Here is a 17,913-nt window from a genome sequence, read left to right on the forward strand (position 1 = left end):
GTGCCGCAGTCCTGCCGGAGAGGAGAAACATTTGCTGGGGGACAATGGCTGCAGCCTGAGCCTGCTGCACCCCGACTGACACCATCACCACACTCAGGTTTCTGTTTCTGACTCACAGTCACATAGACTCCCTGTCCTATTATGGGGCCTCCGCTCTGACAAGGCTGGGGTTTCACAGTTCTCTCTGTGTCTCCCTGACACGCACATGCAGGTCTGGGGTTTCAGATCCCCAATTAGAGCGATGGACGAAGCTCAGACAAGTAGATTTTTTAATAACACAGTAAGACTTCTTGTTGCACTTTTTCTTTCTGGTGCCTGGTGCATGTTTCAATGGACACCAAATAAATGACTAGGTCATTGCTACTGTACTATTGTTTCAGCATGTCATTTCTATGACAAACACCAGGTAAACAGCAGATTGTAAGCATAACAAGAAATGTATATAAAATCTCTCTATTTGGTTTTCCTGAGGTTGTCTCATTATTGACATGATGTGTATAGGAGCAATTGTCAGGAGGAAAGCCCCTAGCCCTAGTTCTGTAAATGTGGTCCCTAGGAGAGCCCTACCCCACCAGGGGAAGGGAAAGACAAGGGCAGGGTGGGGGAACCATGCATAGAGTGGGGGTCTATCTCCATCACCTCAGCCTTCTGGATATACGCTGTGATTGACGGGTCTTGCTCCATTGACCTGAGGTTCAACAGTAAATATTTCATCGTCCTCTCTGCGCTTCATATCCATTCTGACCTGTTTATTCTTTAATTGGGGATCCATACTGTGGTTCAAGCCACAAAGTAAATGAGCAATGATTAATTGATGTATTAATTGCTAGGAAAGAAAGGGAAAGGTGTCAGGGAGGATTATTGTGTGTGGTCGTCCATTTATTATTGATATAAAACAGGAGCCTCTCTGAATCCACTGTTCGCTGGAGTTATTTCACTGGTATGATATTGATATTTCATTTCACTTTGGATATTACGAATGACTTTTCTTCACCTTGTGCCATTTTTACTAAAATGCAGGGACTAAAATGACTTTTTTCATTCTAGCTTTGAATGCTCATTTGAAATTAAAAAAGCTTATTATGAGGTTATTACAGAAATTGGGACATAGAATAAAATCCATCCTATCCATCAGAAAACACAGCAACCTGCGCAACGCGTGGGGGGCGTGTTGTCCGTATGACAACCAGCCAATACCATTGCACCTGTCAAAAGCCAGACTCCAAACGCATTGCATTGGAGTGGGTGGTGGTTTTGCCCTCAAGAGGTGTGGCTACACACACATTTCCCAGTAACATTTGGAGACAATAGGGAAAGGAGGGGGCGATTACCCATCTTTGGGGCGGGGCCAGTAAGACGTTATATTATAGGTGGCTGCTAGGTATCCATACTACATACAGCCATTTACAGCCAAAAGCAGAGGAGTCTGACTGGATAGAGAGAGACCTACGGGGGAGAAGACAGGAGGTTTAAACCTGTCACCATTACCATCACCTCAACCAACCAACCGACCGAGCATTCTATCAATTTGTTTAATCCTGAGACGATTCTAGTGACAACGGACCAACACGGAGCAAAACGAGGAAGACGGACAACGACCCTCACTAACTTCTGCAATCATGATGTCAATGAACAGCAAACAACCTTTCAGTATGCACCCCATACTGCACGAGCCCAAATACACGCCTCTGCAATCGACCTCAGAGGCCATCCGGAGGGCATGCATGCCCTCTCACTCGGTGAGTTACCGTCACATTCAAATGATCAAATTAGCAGTAATGAAAGGTAGCCTTAAATGAAGGCGAGCATGCATGGGATATGGAGAATTGGGTGAAACCGAACGCTAAACGCTTATACATTATATGCCAAATAATGTGATTTGCCTGATCAGATATTTCGTATTGCTCACATGTCAAACTCTTCTCATTCCAAAGTGCAGAGAAATTATTTGTCTTGAAAGATTCATTCTTAACGAATAATCAAATGTGACGGTTGAATATTTGGATGATACTAGGCTGATATAGTCTCTGAGTGATATGAAATTAATTCATCCGTTTGGATATTTGGACAATTTATTTTAAGAAATGTCTTATTGATAGTGTCATTTTTTATATTTTCACAAAGGCTAAACATTTCGAACCTCGTGCGTAATGGATGCGTAATCCAAACTGTGATAATATATTTCCCATCATTCCCATTTTAAAAACATAATCCATAGGTATCCTAAACGATTTGAATGGTGCCTGTATGGGGAGCGTTATTAACCGTTCCCCTCTCCGCCTCCCCTGTTCCTCTCCATCTCACAGCTGCAGAGCAACATCTTCGCCGGCTTCGATGAGACTTTACTGCAGAGGGCGGAAGCGCTGGCGGCGGTGGATATCGCAAAGAGTCACCCTTACAAACCAGACGCGACCTACCACACCATGACCACGATGACCAGCATGGCCTGCACCCCCACCTCATCCTCGGCCCACCTCCACCACCCGTCCGTGCTCACCTCGCACCACCACCACCATCACCCCCATCACCAGGGCTCTCAGGGCCTGGATGGCGACCTGCTGGACCACCTGACCCCCGGCATGTCTGTCTCCCTGGGAGGGTTGCCCGGCTCCGACGTCTGCTCCACTGCCTCCCATCCACACGCTCACATGTCCGCCATAAACCACATGCAGCAGCACCACCACCACCAACAGGCAATGAACATGCACCCCCACAGCATGGGCTCGCACACCTCGCTGGGCGGCGTGGACTCAGAGCCAGACCCCCGGGAGCTGGAGTCCTTCGCAGAGCGGTTCAAGCAGAGGCGGATCAAGCTGGGGGTGACGCAGGCGGATGTGGGCTCGGCCCTGGCGAACCTTAAAATCCCCGGGGTTGGTTGCCTCAGTCAGAGCACGATTTGCCGGTTCGAGTCCCTCACCTTATCTCATAACAACATGGTGGCCCTGAAACCCATCCTGGAAGCGTGGCTGGAGGAGGCGGAGAGAGCGCAGCGGGAGAAAATGACCAAGCCAGAGATTTTCAACGGAGGAGACAAGAAGAGAAAACGCACCTCCATCGCTGCGCCCGAGAAGCGCTCCTTGGAGGCATATTTCGCCGTGCAGCCGAGGCCCTCGTCTGAGAAGATTGCAGCAATAGCCGAGAAACTGGACCTGAAAAAGAACGTGGTGAGGGTGTGGTTTTGCAATCAGAGGCAAAAGCAGAAAAGGATGAAGTTTTCTGCGACACACTAGGAAAATACAGAGCAAAACTTTCCTCGAATAGACAAATCCGAAGCAAATAGGCAAACGGCTAAGGTCCATCGAGGCTAGCAGACAAGATGTGTTTCGTTCCTTTGAATTGGGATAAAGACTTGAAAACCATCATCCACCGGGGCAAAACGTATACCTTTTGAAATTGAAAACTGAACATCGATGAATACAATACAGTGAAATAGGAGATCGACATCATTATACTCCATGGAGGCGGAAAAGAGAAAACCCACCGCTTAACTCATGGCAATTATTGTACAAAAATGGAAATCGAATAATAATTGTTATTATTCTCTTGAGTCAGAATAACTATTTTATATTTATCATTGTACATATTTGTGAATAGGCTACATTTCACCTGTGTGTGAAGAGCGCATCGAATTCGTTCTTTTTTCAAAAATGGAATTGTTGTTTGCAGAAGATAACTGATGCTTAGGGCGTAATGTTGTCATCATTGTATGTGTCTCAGAGATGGTTGGCTCTCCGTGACACGGGGGTTTAGTTGTAATCATTCATTGCATGGTTTACTTGTAGGGCGTTAGCTGTGAGTTAATAGTTCTAAAAACCCATCTGAATGCATTGCAATAAGAGAGCATACACACGGGCAATCGCACGTACACGCGGACATACACAGTATAGTCTACTATCTGTCTACCTCATTACGCTAGTGTTGGCACATTCATGGTCATTTTGGACTGTAGGAGTATAAAACACAAAAAACTAATAGTTTCTTCGTTTTTTTGTTTTATCCACGAAGTTATGGTTGAATTAGATGACTCACAGAAAGTAAACATGGTGTATGTCTGTACTAATTTCACTGCAATGATGCTTTGACAATCAAATTATTTTGAATAATTACTTTGTAAAACGTCCATTTTATGTCTTCACATGAAAACGAAAATATTTTTGTTCTTTTTTAAATTATTATTATTATTATTATAATTATTATTAATAATAATATTGATCAATTAATGGAAATATAGTTTATGTTGTATTCCCAGAGTTCAGTGCACTTTGTAGATATTCTAAACATGAGGAATTGTTGACTTATTTATATTTTTTACCCTTATACTTAGTTTGGTTTATTATTATTTACCTATTTATTTATTTGAACTTAACTTATTTAAAATACGACGTATATTTCATTTGTGAAGGTGTGCTTAAATGTGTCTGTGTAAGCGACAGAAACTAAAATAAACCATGCACGTTTTACCTCATCTTCTCCTATCAGTTTTTTTAAAGTAAATATATCAACAGTCTCAATTCGATGTCTGTTCGTCTGTTAGAATGGAGAGCATCTGGTTCTTTGAAATGGGAGAACACACTCGGGGGGGAGGTTGACGGATCAGTTGTGGAACCATTTTAAGCTATTTCTGAGTAGGCTATGGACAGGACTTTATAAAAGCTACGTCAATGATCAAATCAAATGATCATATGAATGATTCAATTCGATGTTGATCAATGTTTACTTTATTATGCTCCCTTTTAAGTCAGAATCCGTTTTTTTATTGATCTGATTGAATAACAAATAACACTTGGTTAGAATAAGTAATCATTGGGAGGGCATATATTAGTCTAGGCTAGTCCATGTGTTATATGACGTTACACTTTTCCCTAGTACCTATAGAAAATACCACATCAAACATTAAGAAGAAAACCATTTATTCCTCGGACGACAAAATAACTTTGAATTAGACCAAGTCTCGTCATAAACTGGGGCCTTCAAGGGTTTAGGTAATGAACGTAAGGACATCAGACCAAATACACTTTGCTTTGAATTATTTAAAGTTAAACTGAGGATAGCACCATAAAATGTATGATAGTTTAGTTATTCGTTGATGCAGTAAGATTTGGGCCAATAAGACTGGACTATCACTTTGAAGCAAAACAACATTTAGAGGAAAGTTCAGAATGTCAAGTTTACTACAACCGTTGGAGTAAATGCATTGTTAATCAATCAATTATGAATATCAGCTTCTAATTTATTTTGACAAGTCCTTTCCACATGTGTGCATAATCCTTGAGTCCCAGCTGGTTCATCCCGACCCTGCAGTCCGTGTGGAGCCTCTGCAGTCAGATGCGAAAGAAGAGAGACATGACAGACGTTGACTGACATAGTTTATCAGTCCAGAAAATGTCAGGGGTTCCAGGGCTCTCCCTCGTGTTCAGCAGGTGGTTTCATGCCGATAAAACTCGTTATTAATGAATAATAAATACCAGCTGTTATGATACTATTGATTTTTGTATGTTTGTTAAGAAGGAGATCTCCTCGCGCAGAAGGAAATGGTAGTGTTGTCCAACACGCGCCCGGGTCCTCTCCCCTCGGAGCAATTCAATACAACCATTCTGTTACCAGACAGAACTTTTTGATGTGACACATCAGGAGGGTTGCCACTAAGGACGAAATGGACTGGGGTGAATGAGGAAATGTTACAATAGAAATAATGATATAAAAATAAAATTAAAAAAGAATGTCAGCATAATATCACTAACAGCAGCTACACTTAAGCAATACAACCAAAATAGCTTGTTGCAAAAGATATAGGCCTATGGAGCCACCCCAGATTTGTCCCTTAGGGGGCTTGGCAGCCCCTACATCTCAAAAATATTGATTAATATTTCTCTTACAGTCAATTGAGTTAATAGCCCATAGCATTCCAAAGTTAGAGCTGAAAGTCTGGCACCAGCGCCACCATCGCCAATATTGCCCATATTGCTGCCATTTTAGGTTACTGGCATGTCAGATTAGCTCAATCGCCAACTTCTCAGCCTCTGAGTGAAACAGAAACACAACATTTTGAATGAATAACAAAAAAATCATGACAACTTGCCATGAAAGACATTGATCAAAATAACTTTTAAAAAAGTCTATCAAATTTGACTAAATACATGTGTGAATTGTTTGTAATATCTGCTTATTTGGGGGAATTTGAATAATTGACTTGTGCGTTAGAGAAGGTTAATTAAATAAAAAGTGTTAGACAGTCTCTTTACAATCATTACAAATTTTGGGTTAAAAAAAATACACCATGTGGGCGCTTTTACGGGTTATTTAAACTATTACTGGACTCCAAAGTTCTGGTATATGACAGGCTTCAAATGCAGACTTTTAATTCTGAATATTGCATTCAGAACAGAAACTCCTCACCCATAGCCTATAATGAATGTGCTTTCTCAATATTGACAAATATTTTGCCCTACTATCGAAAGGCATGTGCCGGTATGTTGGCCTAACAAAGAATGTAGTACATCACTGCGTCAATTACTTATTTATAATTGAACCGTACTCCAATTGATGCGTATAAATTATATATAAATAACCATTTATAATCAAGGTTAGCTGTGTATCGAGTTTAACTGTTGGAGTTGGCTCTGGAACAGCAAGTATAAGATATAAATTGAAGAATCATGAATAATAGCACTATCAAGCAATCTGCTCGGCAGTCACGCAGTTCAGGATGTAGCCTACAAAATGCTTAAAAATATTATAAAAAATACAATCATTTTTAGATCACTATATGCTGGCTCTCCGAGTCACTGCTCTAAAGTCATAGTGCATGCTCCTTTCAGGGGTGACCTGGCTGCTCTTTAAAGGGAAATTCCACCCCTTTTCAAACTCATTCATTATATCCAGCACAATACCAGTGTCTACATATGTGAAAAAGGCACATTTCGAGGTTTTGTAGAAACACATATAAAGTTCAGAAGTTATACCCCATGACATCATCAAAAGTTAAACAGTGATTTTCAAAAGCTATCAGATTAATGGTGACATGGGGAACAAGAAAATACCCTCCCTCTGGCTACAAACTCATTGCAGGTTTTGAAAATCACTGTTTAAAAAAAAACGTTTAATCCAACCCTGTGATGTCACAGAATTTTTTTTTAATGACCTTTCTTCTTATCTTTTTAATCACAAATCATAGAAATGCGCTGTTTTCACATAGACACTGGTTTAGTGCTAGATATAGAACATGAGGTTGAAAAGTGGCGGAATTACCCTATAAGTACCCTACTAAAATAGCCTACATAGGTTCATGTTTGTTTTTCATTTGTCCTATAGACCTGGGTAATTGTAGGCAGCCTATATTAATGCTAGCTATATAGCCTATGATGTTATTTGCATATTCCGAGCCCTATAGCCCAAACCTGCACTGAGAACCCCGTTGATTCTATCCGAGGCCTAATTTGTCTCTGCCGAGTGGAGCAGATAGTCCTGGATGAGTGAATCCCAGGACAGTCCTCGTTAATTGTGTGACTTAAATAATTAACACGTGGAAGGCCTTATTGTCTCTTTTGTGTTTTCCTGTACAATCCAAAACAAGAGCATTGCGACGCAAATCAGATTCCTTCCGCTCAAACCGGCAGAGGCTGATGTGAACACACTCCGATAACTTTTGTCAGCCAATGTTGGTAAAGAGCACGCACACAACAACACACAGTTTCAAGCACATGGCTTCATCACCAATGCACTGTATATGTTTATTTTGTATGATTAGGCCTAAAATACAGAATTGCTGATATTGGTATGCCTGGATGCTAGATTCACTTATAAGGCTAACATTTGTTTGGCCAAGAACCATTATATAATAAGGTCTGCCAAACCTCAATGTGATGATTTGTTCATAGGGGAATTCAGGCTATACGGCTACACTCAGCTGAATACACCTGCCAGTCTACATCTTCAGAGTCGCATGGTCTTTAAGAAACATGTACATTATTTACTAACCACTCAAAGAAAATAACATAAGCCTATGATAGATGTCAAATGTGCGGAGTGGAAAACGACACTTTCAGTCTTGCGAGTGTATTTTGTAACAATGCATTATAATGGATAAGACTGCGCAAACATATAAGCATATAATTCTACACTTTAGGATTCATCCCCCTGGTTCCTCTCTGACTAGTGTTTCCCATGAAGCGGAAAGCACATTTTCATAAATAGACCTTGGCCAAGCGCTGCGTATGAAATTTTAATGAAGCCCGAGTCTTGAGTGCAGCGCCAGGGCCTTGGAGATTCGTTGCTCTGTTACATTACTATGGCTTTCTCCTCGCTCGCAAACGCACACAGCAGCCACTGCTGCAGCGAGGCCGGCTGCACTATTGACAGCCTGGTTAGTGGAGGGGGCTGATTTTCGGTCTTTTTTCGAGTGTCTTTCTTAAGGGGCAGCCGGTCACACACACACACACACACACACACACACACACACACACACACACACACACACACACACACACACACACACACACACACACACACACACACACACACACACACACACACACACACACACACACACACACACACACACACACACACACACACACACACAGAGTCATTGGAAGTGTTCAATCCCAGCGATGCAATATTTATCAGCGACGTTAATATATAAACCCAGCGTTCATCAGCTCGTTTGAGGGCTTAGGCCTACATTTAGGCAGGCAAAAACACACTAAACGCGAATAATATTAAAACCTGCACCATTTCTGCGAAGCAACGAAAACATGGGTGTGTTGCCGGTTGTGAGGGAAACAAAAGAGGCGCATAGGCCTGGCTTCACTATAAGGCGCTTATAAAATGCTTTGCAGGAATGGAGGTGAGACTAAGTGGAGATCAAATTGATGTTGACAATATGAACAATCGAATATCTTTGTAGCGTTTGTTGCCTCTGGTTCGAATAAGAGGGCATAAAATAAATAACAAATAGGATCTTTGAATAATTTGATCTCTCCCGAGCATGTCAAGACGCGCAATATGCTGAAAATATCTATATTCGACAGCAATTAAAACATGGCGTCATAATAGGGAACATTGTATAGCAAATCAAGCCTAATTAACGTCAGGGGCGGGCCAGGCGGCTGATCAAACGCGGGAGTTATGAGTTTTAATGGGCTCAGAACATCCCAAATAATGTTGAGGGAAACTTATATGCGTCTCATTCTGAAAGAACAATGTCTTTATTGTAAATCAACAGATCTCAGGGAAATGAGGCCGTATTCCACTAGGTCTAAAACTGTAAACTGAGCAAACATTTACATATTTTAGGAGACGCTCTTATCCAGCGTGACTTACAGGAGGAAGTATGGTTAAGTACCTTTCTCATGGGTTACATAGAGAGATTTTTCACTTAGTCGGCTCCGGGATTCGAAACAGCGACCTTTCGGTTATTAGGCCGCTAGGCTATACCTGCCTACATACAACAAACAGACAAAATACAGTTCCTGTAGAATGAATAAACTATAAGGAGGTACATGGGAAAACGATTTTAACTACTTAATACTTATAATAATATAGCCTTATTCATATGACTATCATTAGCCTTTCAAATAATTATATGAAGACATATTTCCGATAGGCCTAATAAAATGTAGTCCTTATCTCAAACTAAAGTGTATGCTGGACGCCATTGACAAATCATAAGGCTCTTTCAATTATGAATCATTTGAAAATATGATCAATATTTCAAAACAATTTAAAACTGAAAATATTCTGGGATTCACAACATCAATTGATAAAATGCGCTTAGTCTATGCATTCAAATAATGATATCGACAGCATAAAAACACACAAGACTCCAACTCAATGATATTTCTCTGCTATTCTAACAGGTTCAGATATGAAAGCCTTGGCTGGACTCTCGTTCAATGACCCGTGTGTGATGTAGACTTTCATGCGGCTACGCAAAACTTGGAGCGTCCGCATTATCCGTGAAGAGTTAAAGGCTTGGGAAGCATGTTCATTTCATGGGTATGGATTCGGGACTGCTCCGGAGTATAGGATCTTTCCATACACACTGAAACTGGAGATGATGCTTGTTCCACAGACACTCTGCGAACCACAGAGGCTGTAGGCCTAGCAGCATTCGCAAAGCAGGGATATAGTCAGTGACGGGGAGGACTGAGTTTGGCCCATATAACAAGAAAGGTACATAAATGCTTAAATTAGTTATGTGGGCTAGAACGAAATATTTTTCAAGCAACACCACATTTTGTTTGCAGGTAAAAGTACATTAAAATGTCTTTCAATGAATGTGTGTGTTTTTTGTTATTTAATTATTTATTTTTTTACAAATAGATGAAAATATGCTGCACCAAACAAGTAAATTATAAAACAAAAATGAAGAGAATAAAGAACTAGGTGTGAAATAGATTTAGGCTAAATGTATTCAATATACATAACATAATCTTTAAATATTAATAGAATAACAATACGAACTATTATTATTGCTACTATTAGTGCATGCATCCATATTGCTTGATATTGTCTAGATAATTCAACACCTAGCTATAGCAACTCTAAGACATGCTCCACACTGCCGACCAGTGAAAGCAACGTGCTGCTGGTGCTGGAACGAACTTCAGGTAAATACACACACACACACACACACACACACACACACACACACACACACACACACACACACACACACACACACACACACACACACACACACAAAGAAGCAAGATTTTTTGAATCCTTATATAATATATAATAGAATAGAGTATATTATATCCTTACTCCTCATGGCCAGTCACAATTTTTTTTTAAACTTGCATGCTCTCCATGTCACTGAACATACAAATAAAGTCAATATATCATGGAGGTGGGGCGGCAGGTAGCCTAGCGGTTAGAGCCAGTAACCGAAACGTTGCTGGATCGAATCCCTGAGCAGACAAGGTAGAGAAATCTGTCCTTCTACCCCTGAACAAGGCAATTAAGGCACTGTTCCCCGGTAGGTCGTCCTTGGAAATAAGAATGTGTTCATAACTGACTTGCCTAGTTGAAAACAGGCACACCTTTAAGTTTGTTCCACCCGAGTCAGAGACCACTTTGATGACACACCAAATGTGTTTGATGGATCGCGAGAAAAGAGCAGGAGTAGGCTTTTGTAGGCTACAGTCCAAGCTATGTCTTCCAATGGTGCGACTACTGTCGGCATCCAAAGATTATACAATTTGAATAAACGCTTGGAGGTAAGGATGACAGCAGTGGCGTAGTCTATGGCGATAAGGATATAATTTATTATTGATCTCTACATAACGCATTGATGTTAATCACACTGCTGCTCTCTATTTTAGCTTTTTGCACCTTACGGATTGTGGATGGCTGTTCACAAATCTAAATGTATCTAAAAGTTTAAGCTGCCTATCAATCATTGTTTTTGAAAGCAGTGGACAGCCAGTGAAAAATGCGCTCTTGCAACAGCTGCATAGCGTGAATCCCAGCCTATGGAATGAAAGTATGGCTTTTATTACTCAATCTAATTAATGCTGATAATAACACATACACCCATAGACTTAATGGACACATTCTCAAACTCACACACTTTTGATAGACTAAAAGGGGCAATCTGTAGTTGCTACATTCATTTTTGGACTTATAAATTACATATATAAATGTAAAGATATAATTTCATTTAATTATTTATTAGTAAAAAAAAAAAGATGTCGATTGCGATGTTTTAGAAGAAGCCTACATAACCAACCAATAAAGTCAAATGTAACATCCATGTATGGCCAGCTATGTAAACTTTATAACATTGATTATCCTGCAATAGATGTCGTTCAATTGGTAACATACCGTTTTGTCTTCTAATGCCTCTTAAAAGAAAAGTAATCTAAAAGTAACTGAGTGTAATCAGATTACGTTAATGAGTTTGGGTAATCCAAAAGTTAAGTTCCTGATTTCAATTTTGGACAGGTAACTAGTAGCTGTAACGGATTACATTTAGAAAGTAAGCTACCCATCCCTGCCTATAGGCAGGTCTATGGTTACATTCCAGAACGTTTCTGATATCGAGTACTAAAAGGCCTATGAATGACCAGGTAAACCTTTAAGAATAAACATATTCGATTATTTAAATATGGATGCATTGTACAACATAATAAGTAATTCATGTCAACGAATATCTTCTGCTATAATGTAATTTAGGTGGCATGGGTAAAAACTCTTACCGGATGCTGCTTTATTTGGTTATAATAGAATGCTTACTCTTCATTGGTAACCCAGCTAATAAAGCACTCTATTTGATCAATTTGAATATTATAACCTAACATTTCTGAAAACGTATGAATTAGCTAGGCTTTCTACATATGTAGGCTACTTATGGTCGCAGTTAAAAATATTTCAGTATCACAGGCAAAAATTAACAACCACATAAATCCCAAAAGCAGCCAAAATATTTTCGCCCGAAAGGGAATGTGACAAAAAAAAACATATCTAAATTTGAACTCCGATTGAATTTTAAGAAATGTGTTGAAAGTTCAAAGAAATGTGTATAGCCTTCTAATCATATGTCATAAATAATGTATTATAAACTGACAAGATGCCCGAGTCTACCACCGTCCGGTGCAACATAAACCCCGTTTACAGCCGGACACCAGCTAAACACATCCGTTTAGTTAAAGTACAATTTTAATGAAATGAAATTAATTGAGGATGGTTATTTCTGGTTAAGCAACTCGGAGTAAATAGATGCAGTGAGGACTGACATCCTCCTCTCATGTGCTGAAAGGCCATGCTATCTCAGGGCAATCGATACAAATTCAATGAGCTGCTAAAGGAATGTTCAAGGGTTAGCAGGCACATAACCATGTATATGAAAATATAGGTTATTTACTGTAGATAATTACACAATTCAACATTAAAATAATGTCCTATTATTTAAAACATATATTAGGGTATTTTCATAGATCTCTATAAGAATGTTTACAATTAGAAAATCATGATATCACTATCCGTTTGAATAGAAAAATTGCAAAAAACCCCCAATAATTACAGTTTCAATCGGTACTCTTTAAACGCACCACACTGACAGAACCCAGCACTGTGTGTGTGTGTGTGTGTGTGTGTGTGTGTGTGTGTAAGGAGCTATGTGTACAGGGCTGTGAGGGGGGGGGGGGGGGGGTGTATTCGTTCTCTGTTGGCCACATTTCTCTGCCCTATATATTTCCGCCCCGCTTCCCATAGGGAGAGCCCAACTCATCCAGCCCAGGTCAGCCCGGTCCGCCTGCTTGCCTCTGCACTGCTCTCGGCTAGAGGGAGAACTGACCGGTTGAAGAAGCGCTACTTTCTTGTCTCCGTGATGAATAATGCAGAACTCGGAGGCCAGCAAATTTCCAGTGAAATACCAATTTGATTAACCAATGTTTCCACCCTCCGCCAGCTCCCCTCAGTGCAGGGGAGTTGGACAGGATCAGCAAGCACAGCAGTTAAAAGAGGAGAGCCGCGTGGTAAGCGCAGGGTCAGCGGAAGATACTGCCAAGCACTGTACACACAAATACTGCCTCTTTTACATATATCTATCATAACAACCTGCTCTGACAAAATAATAGGCCTACACTGAGTCCAGACCATCACAGTAACAGCAATAAAAGCACTGTTCATTTAGCAATTCAATGGTTTGAGAAGATATAAGAATTTTGAGGCGTTCCTTTGCCTTTGGGAAAAGGGTAATACGTCTTTGTAAATTGATAGTATACTCACTTCTTCAGACCCCACTACACCACTGGTAGGCCAACCCGTTGATGATGGGATGGAAAAGCTTATTTGCAGGGCCTACTTTGCAGCAGAAGTGGTATACCTCCAACCCCGACTCATAGCTCTATATGAAATACCTATCTAAAGACCTGACGAATAGAAAATAACCATGAAGAAAATATAATTGGGCTAAAGAAAATTGACAAGGCTTTGGCAAATTAGTGATGTTTGAGAACATAGTCATGAAGGTCTAATTGAAAAAGCCTTGTGTCCGAGTCGTTTGCATCTTGAAATGTGAGTCTGAGGAGGTCTGATGAGACGTCTGACTATCCTGGGATGGATGATTTATACATAGAAAAAAGTGAATTCTGGCATTGAACCCCCACCGTTGGTGATTCAATACCAATCTACATTTCGTTTTAGTTGCATCAGCATCGTGCAAATCTGAAACCGCTTTAAAATTACATTTAATATATTTGAATATGTAGCGAAGTTTTACTCTAATTCTTTACCCCCCAAAAAACCTAACATTGCAAAGTGAGTCAATCGAATGTAATAGGCCCAATGTTAGTCCTCGGTTATGGTGATTCTCATGAAATACAACCGAGAGACACATTTCACTCAAAATAAAGGCTACCTAAACTAAAATAATCTATCACGTTATGTTTGTGCTGTGTACCTGTCCATAGCTGACATTGTAAAGTAGTTATTTTACACAAGTGCTCTGTAGGCTAGCGTATAGGCCAACTGAAAATGTACATCTGGAAAACAGATATGAGCTATAGAGATACTGAGGTCACCTCGGGCAGGGACCATGCAGATACACAACAAACAACACCAGAATAAACAGGTTGAATGGAGGGATGTAAAACGGGCTCCTGGGGCTTTTAAGCCCTGAACAAAACCTGACAGGTACAGTTGTCTCCCAGGCTGCTTGCCGCCCCCCAAGACCAGAGCCAATTGCATGGAAGGAGCAACGAGCCATCAAGCCACATTCAAATAGAGCCAAACACTTTACCCCTACCTACATGTACATATTACCTCAATTATCTCGACTAACCTGTACCTCAGCACATTGACTCAGTACCGGTACCTCCTGTATATAGCCTCATTATTGTTATTGTATTGTGTTACTTTTTTTAAACTTTAGTTTATTTAGTAAATCTTTTCTTAACTTATTTACAATTTGATTTGATTTGATAAAGCTGAAGCCTATAGAAAAAAGATAATATAGGTAGCATCTTTCAAAATTAATTCAACTTTATTCTGATATATCACTGATATTATATCAGACTGATTTGTTGTAGATAAGCAGTTATATATGCTGTTTTTTAGCTTGCATAACTGATGTGTGCATAATTATAAGGGACACTTCATGTTTTGTAGATAATATTTACATTTACAGAGCTCCACTCCTGACAGGCTGATCAGATTATTGTTCAGCCTTAGAGCTTAAACAGATTCAATAGCAGCCTCGGAGGCTGATAAGTCAGGATGCTGCATTGTAGGCTGTTTCATGAGCAAAGGTCCTTGCAGGCATATTAGCAGTCAAAGTGCCTTACAGGCTGATGCATATCTGAACCAGTGGTTGAGCTCTATTGCCGCTAGGCTGATCAGATTCAATAGAAGCCTCAGAGGCTCATAAGTCAGGATGCTGCCTTGTAGACTGTTTAATGAACACATTTTTTTGTCTATCAATGTGAATGTGGTCAAGACTATTACCTGACCTTAATTGTAGCCATTCTTCAATCAATGATTGGATGTACTACTTGCCTAGTTAAATAAAGGTTAAATAAAAAAGACTACTTTGTTTCACTATTGTTTGTGTATTTCTCTTATACAGTAGATGTGTGATGGTTGATCATGACATGAAAAAAATAAAGGAAATCAAGTCAGTCTTCCCACAGTCTGCAGTGCCACTTTGCTGGTTCCATGTACTACAAGTAAATATCATGAAACTGTCTGACAGCCTCCTTTCAAAATTCAGCATCACAATGATTAATTGAATTATTTACATATGAACATGCTTGTCAGGCTAATTGCCAGGCTAATTGTTTTACATAGGGTTGAGGTGATTGCAATTGGGGGGGGGGGGGGGTGGGGGGTGCTGTCACGTCCTGATCAGTAAAAGGGGTTATTTGTTAAGGTAGTTTGGTCAGGGCGTGGCAGGGGGTGTTTGTTTTGTGTGTTTCGGGGTTTTTGGTTTATGTTCTATGTTATCTGTTTCTATGTGTTTATTCTAGTTCTTATATTTCTATGTTGTGTATTTTGGGTTGATCTCTAATAGGAGGCAGCTGAATCTCATTGCCTCTGATTAGAGATCATATTTAAGTAGGGTTTTTTTCTTCATGGGTTTTGTGGGTAGTTGTTTTTCGTATAGTCCTTGTGTCCTTACGGAACTGTTGGTTGATGTCGATTTATTTTGTTTAAGTGTTCACTTATATAAATAAAAGAAGATGAGCACGATACCCCGCTGCGCCTTGGTCCACTTTCTACAACGCACCTGACACGGACCCTCCCTTTAATGTATTCTCGCGGGGCAGAAATCTCAGATCAATTGGTAAACTCTGATTTACCACCCCAAAATATCCCTGCATAATGTCTATTTGCGTCTCTACCGGATGGAAACTACAAGTGTAATGGCTGCGCTCAATGCAATGGCACTTACAAATGTAGTTCCTTCAAACACCCCAAACAGGGGAACAGATCCCAATCAAAGGTATTATCACATGCTCCACTAAGGCAGTTATCTTATAACTTGTCCTTGTGGTAAAAATTATGTGGTTAAAACAAAGCGTGAATTAAAAGTACGAATCTCACAGCATTGTAGCACTATTAGGTGCAAAAACTCGACTTACCCAGTTGCGGCCCACTTTTTGGAAGCAAACCACTCGCTTTTGTCCCTACGTTATATCAGCATCGAACATGTCACCCTCCCTAGGAGAGGGGGTGAACTCAACAATTTGTTAAAACGAGAGGCTGCCTGGATCCTTAATTTAAAGACTCTTGCTCCCATTGGTCTCAACGTCAACTTTGATCTGAAGCCATTCTTGTGAATATTGTGATTTTGCTATTCATTCTAAATGTTTGTAGGCCTATGTTGCCAAATTGTATCTTTGATCGTATGCTATCCATTCATGATTTTTGTATGTTCTGTTTATATCAGAGAATGAACCAATGATATCAGGCCACACCCGGCCATGATTACAGACACCTGTAGGTTGGCCAGGTTGCATGTGCTGACTGGGATGTCTGCATTGACTGTGTTGTTGGCTGTGTCTCTATGGCAGCCACTGAGCTCACAGCACACTGGCTCTCTGTCGTTGGCCACTACATGCATGCTGCCTAGAGACCTGGATAGTCTGGCACAGGAATCTGGCAGAGGGGAGGGGAGGGGTTACAGTGTAAGGAGTCAAAGAAAAATCCTCAAGTCATTCAGGATTGTATTCATTAATAGTTAGTGTGCTCATTAATATATCTGGCTGTTTATGTTCTTATTAGCGCTTACCAATTTATTATTAATGGCTCAAGTAGAATACAAAGGAGGAGAGAGTCTGAGAGGGGTAGCCTACTGTGGGTATTTATCGGAATCCAGATATTTATTTTCGGTGTGTTGTGACCGACATATGTTCACTTTTGAATCCCAATAGCACCGCCCGTTTTAACACAGGCAGGCCCTGCACACACACACACACACACACACACACACACACACACACACACACACACACACAAAATTTGAATTCATTGTGGGAACGCTTGTCGGTAATTCTGTTTAACAAAAGGTATCCTTAGAAGGTGTTAAATATTTATCCCTTGTATGAATAAGAATTGGTGAGGGAAGGGAGGCGGTTTACTTTTGCAGGGGGTTTGTCTGTGCTGCGCCTGGTCATTACGCACAGAATGTGCTCACGGCATGGAACCATGTCTGCGCTCCAACCCTAACCCAGACAGAACTACTGTAGGTACTCACAGTGTGATGTAACCGTTTTATGCTCGTGGGGCGTTTAAGCCACGAACAGCCCCTGACAGGCAGACCTGTCTCCCAGGCTGCCCCCAAGACCAGAGCCAATTGCATGCAAGGAACAAGGAGCCATCGAGCCACATTCAAACACATCCAGAAAGCTGAAGCCTGGATGAAAAAAAGGGAACATAGCTAGCATCTTTAAAAAATAAGGCAACTTT

The 17,913-nt window shown here is 40.5% G+C and overlaps 1 protein-coding gene across 1 annotated transcript; it reads left to right on the forward strand.

The window, feature by feature from the left end:
• Positions 1–1,395: 1,395 nt before the first annotated feature.
• On the forward strand, positions 1,396–4,168 carry LOC106603592 (brain-specific homeobox/POU domain protein 3). Its single transcript, XM_014197457.3, has 2 exons — positions 1,396–1,739; positions 2,307–4,168. Exons 1-2 carry the CDS (start codon positions 1,620–1,622, stop codon positions 3,228–3,230), a joined length of 1,044 nt encoding a protein of 347 aa, XP_014052932.1. The 5' UTR covers positions 1,396–1,619; the 3' UTR covers positions 3,231–4,168.
• The last annotated feature ends 13,745 nt before the right edge of the window (positions 4,169–17,913 follow it).

Source organism: Salmo salar, chromosome 04, assembly GCF_965601325.2.
Source record: "Salmo salar chromosome 04, fSalSal1, whole genome shotgun sequence".
Classification (NCBI taxonomy): domain Eukaryota; kingdom Metazoa; phylum Chordata; class Actinopteri; order Salmoniformes; family Salmonidae; genus Salmo; species Salmo salar.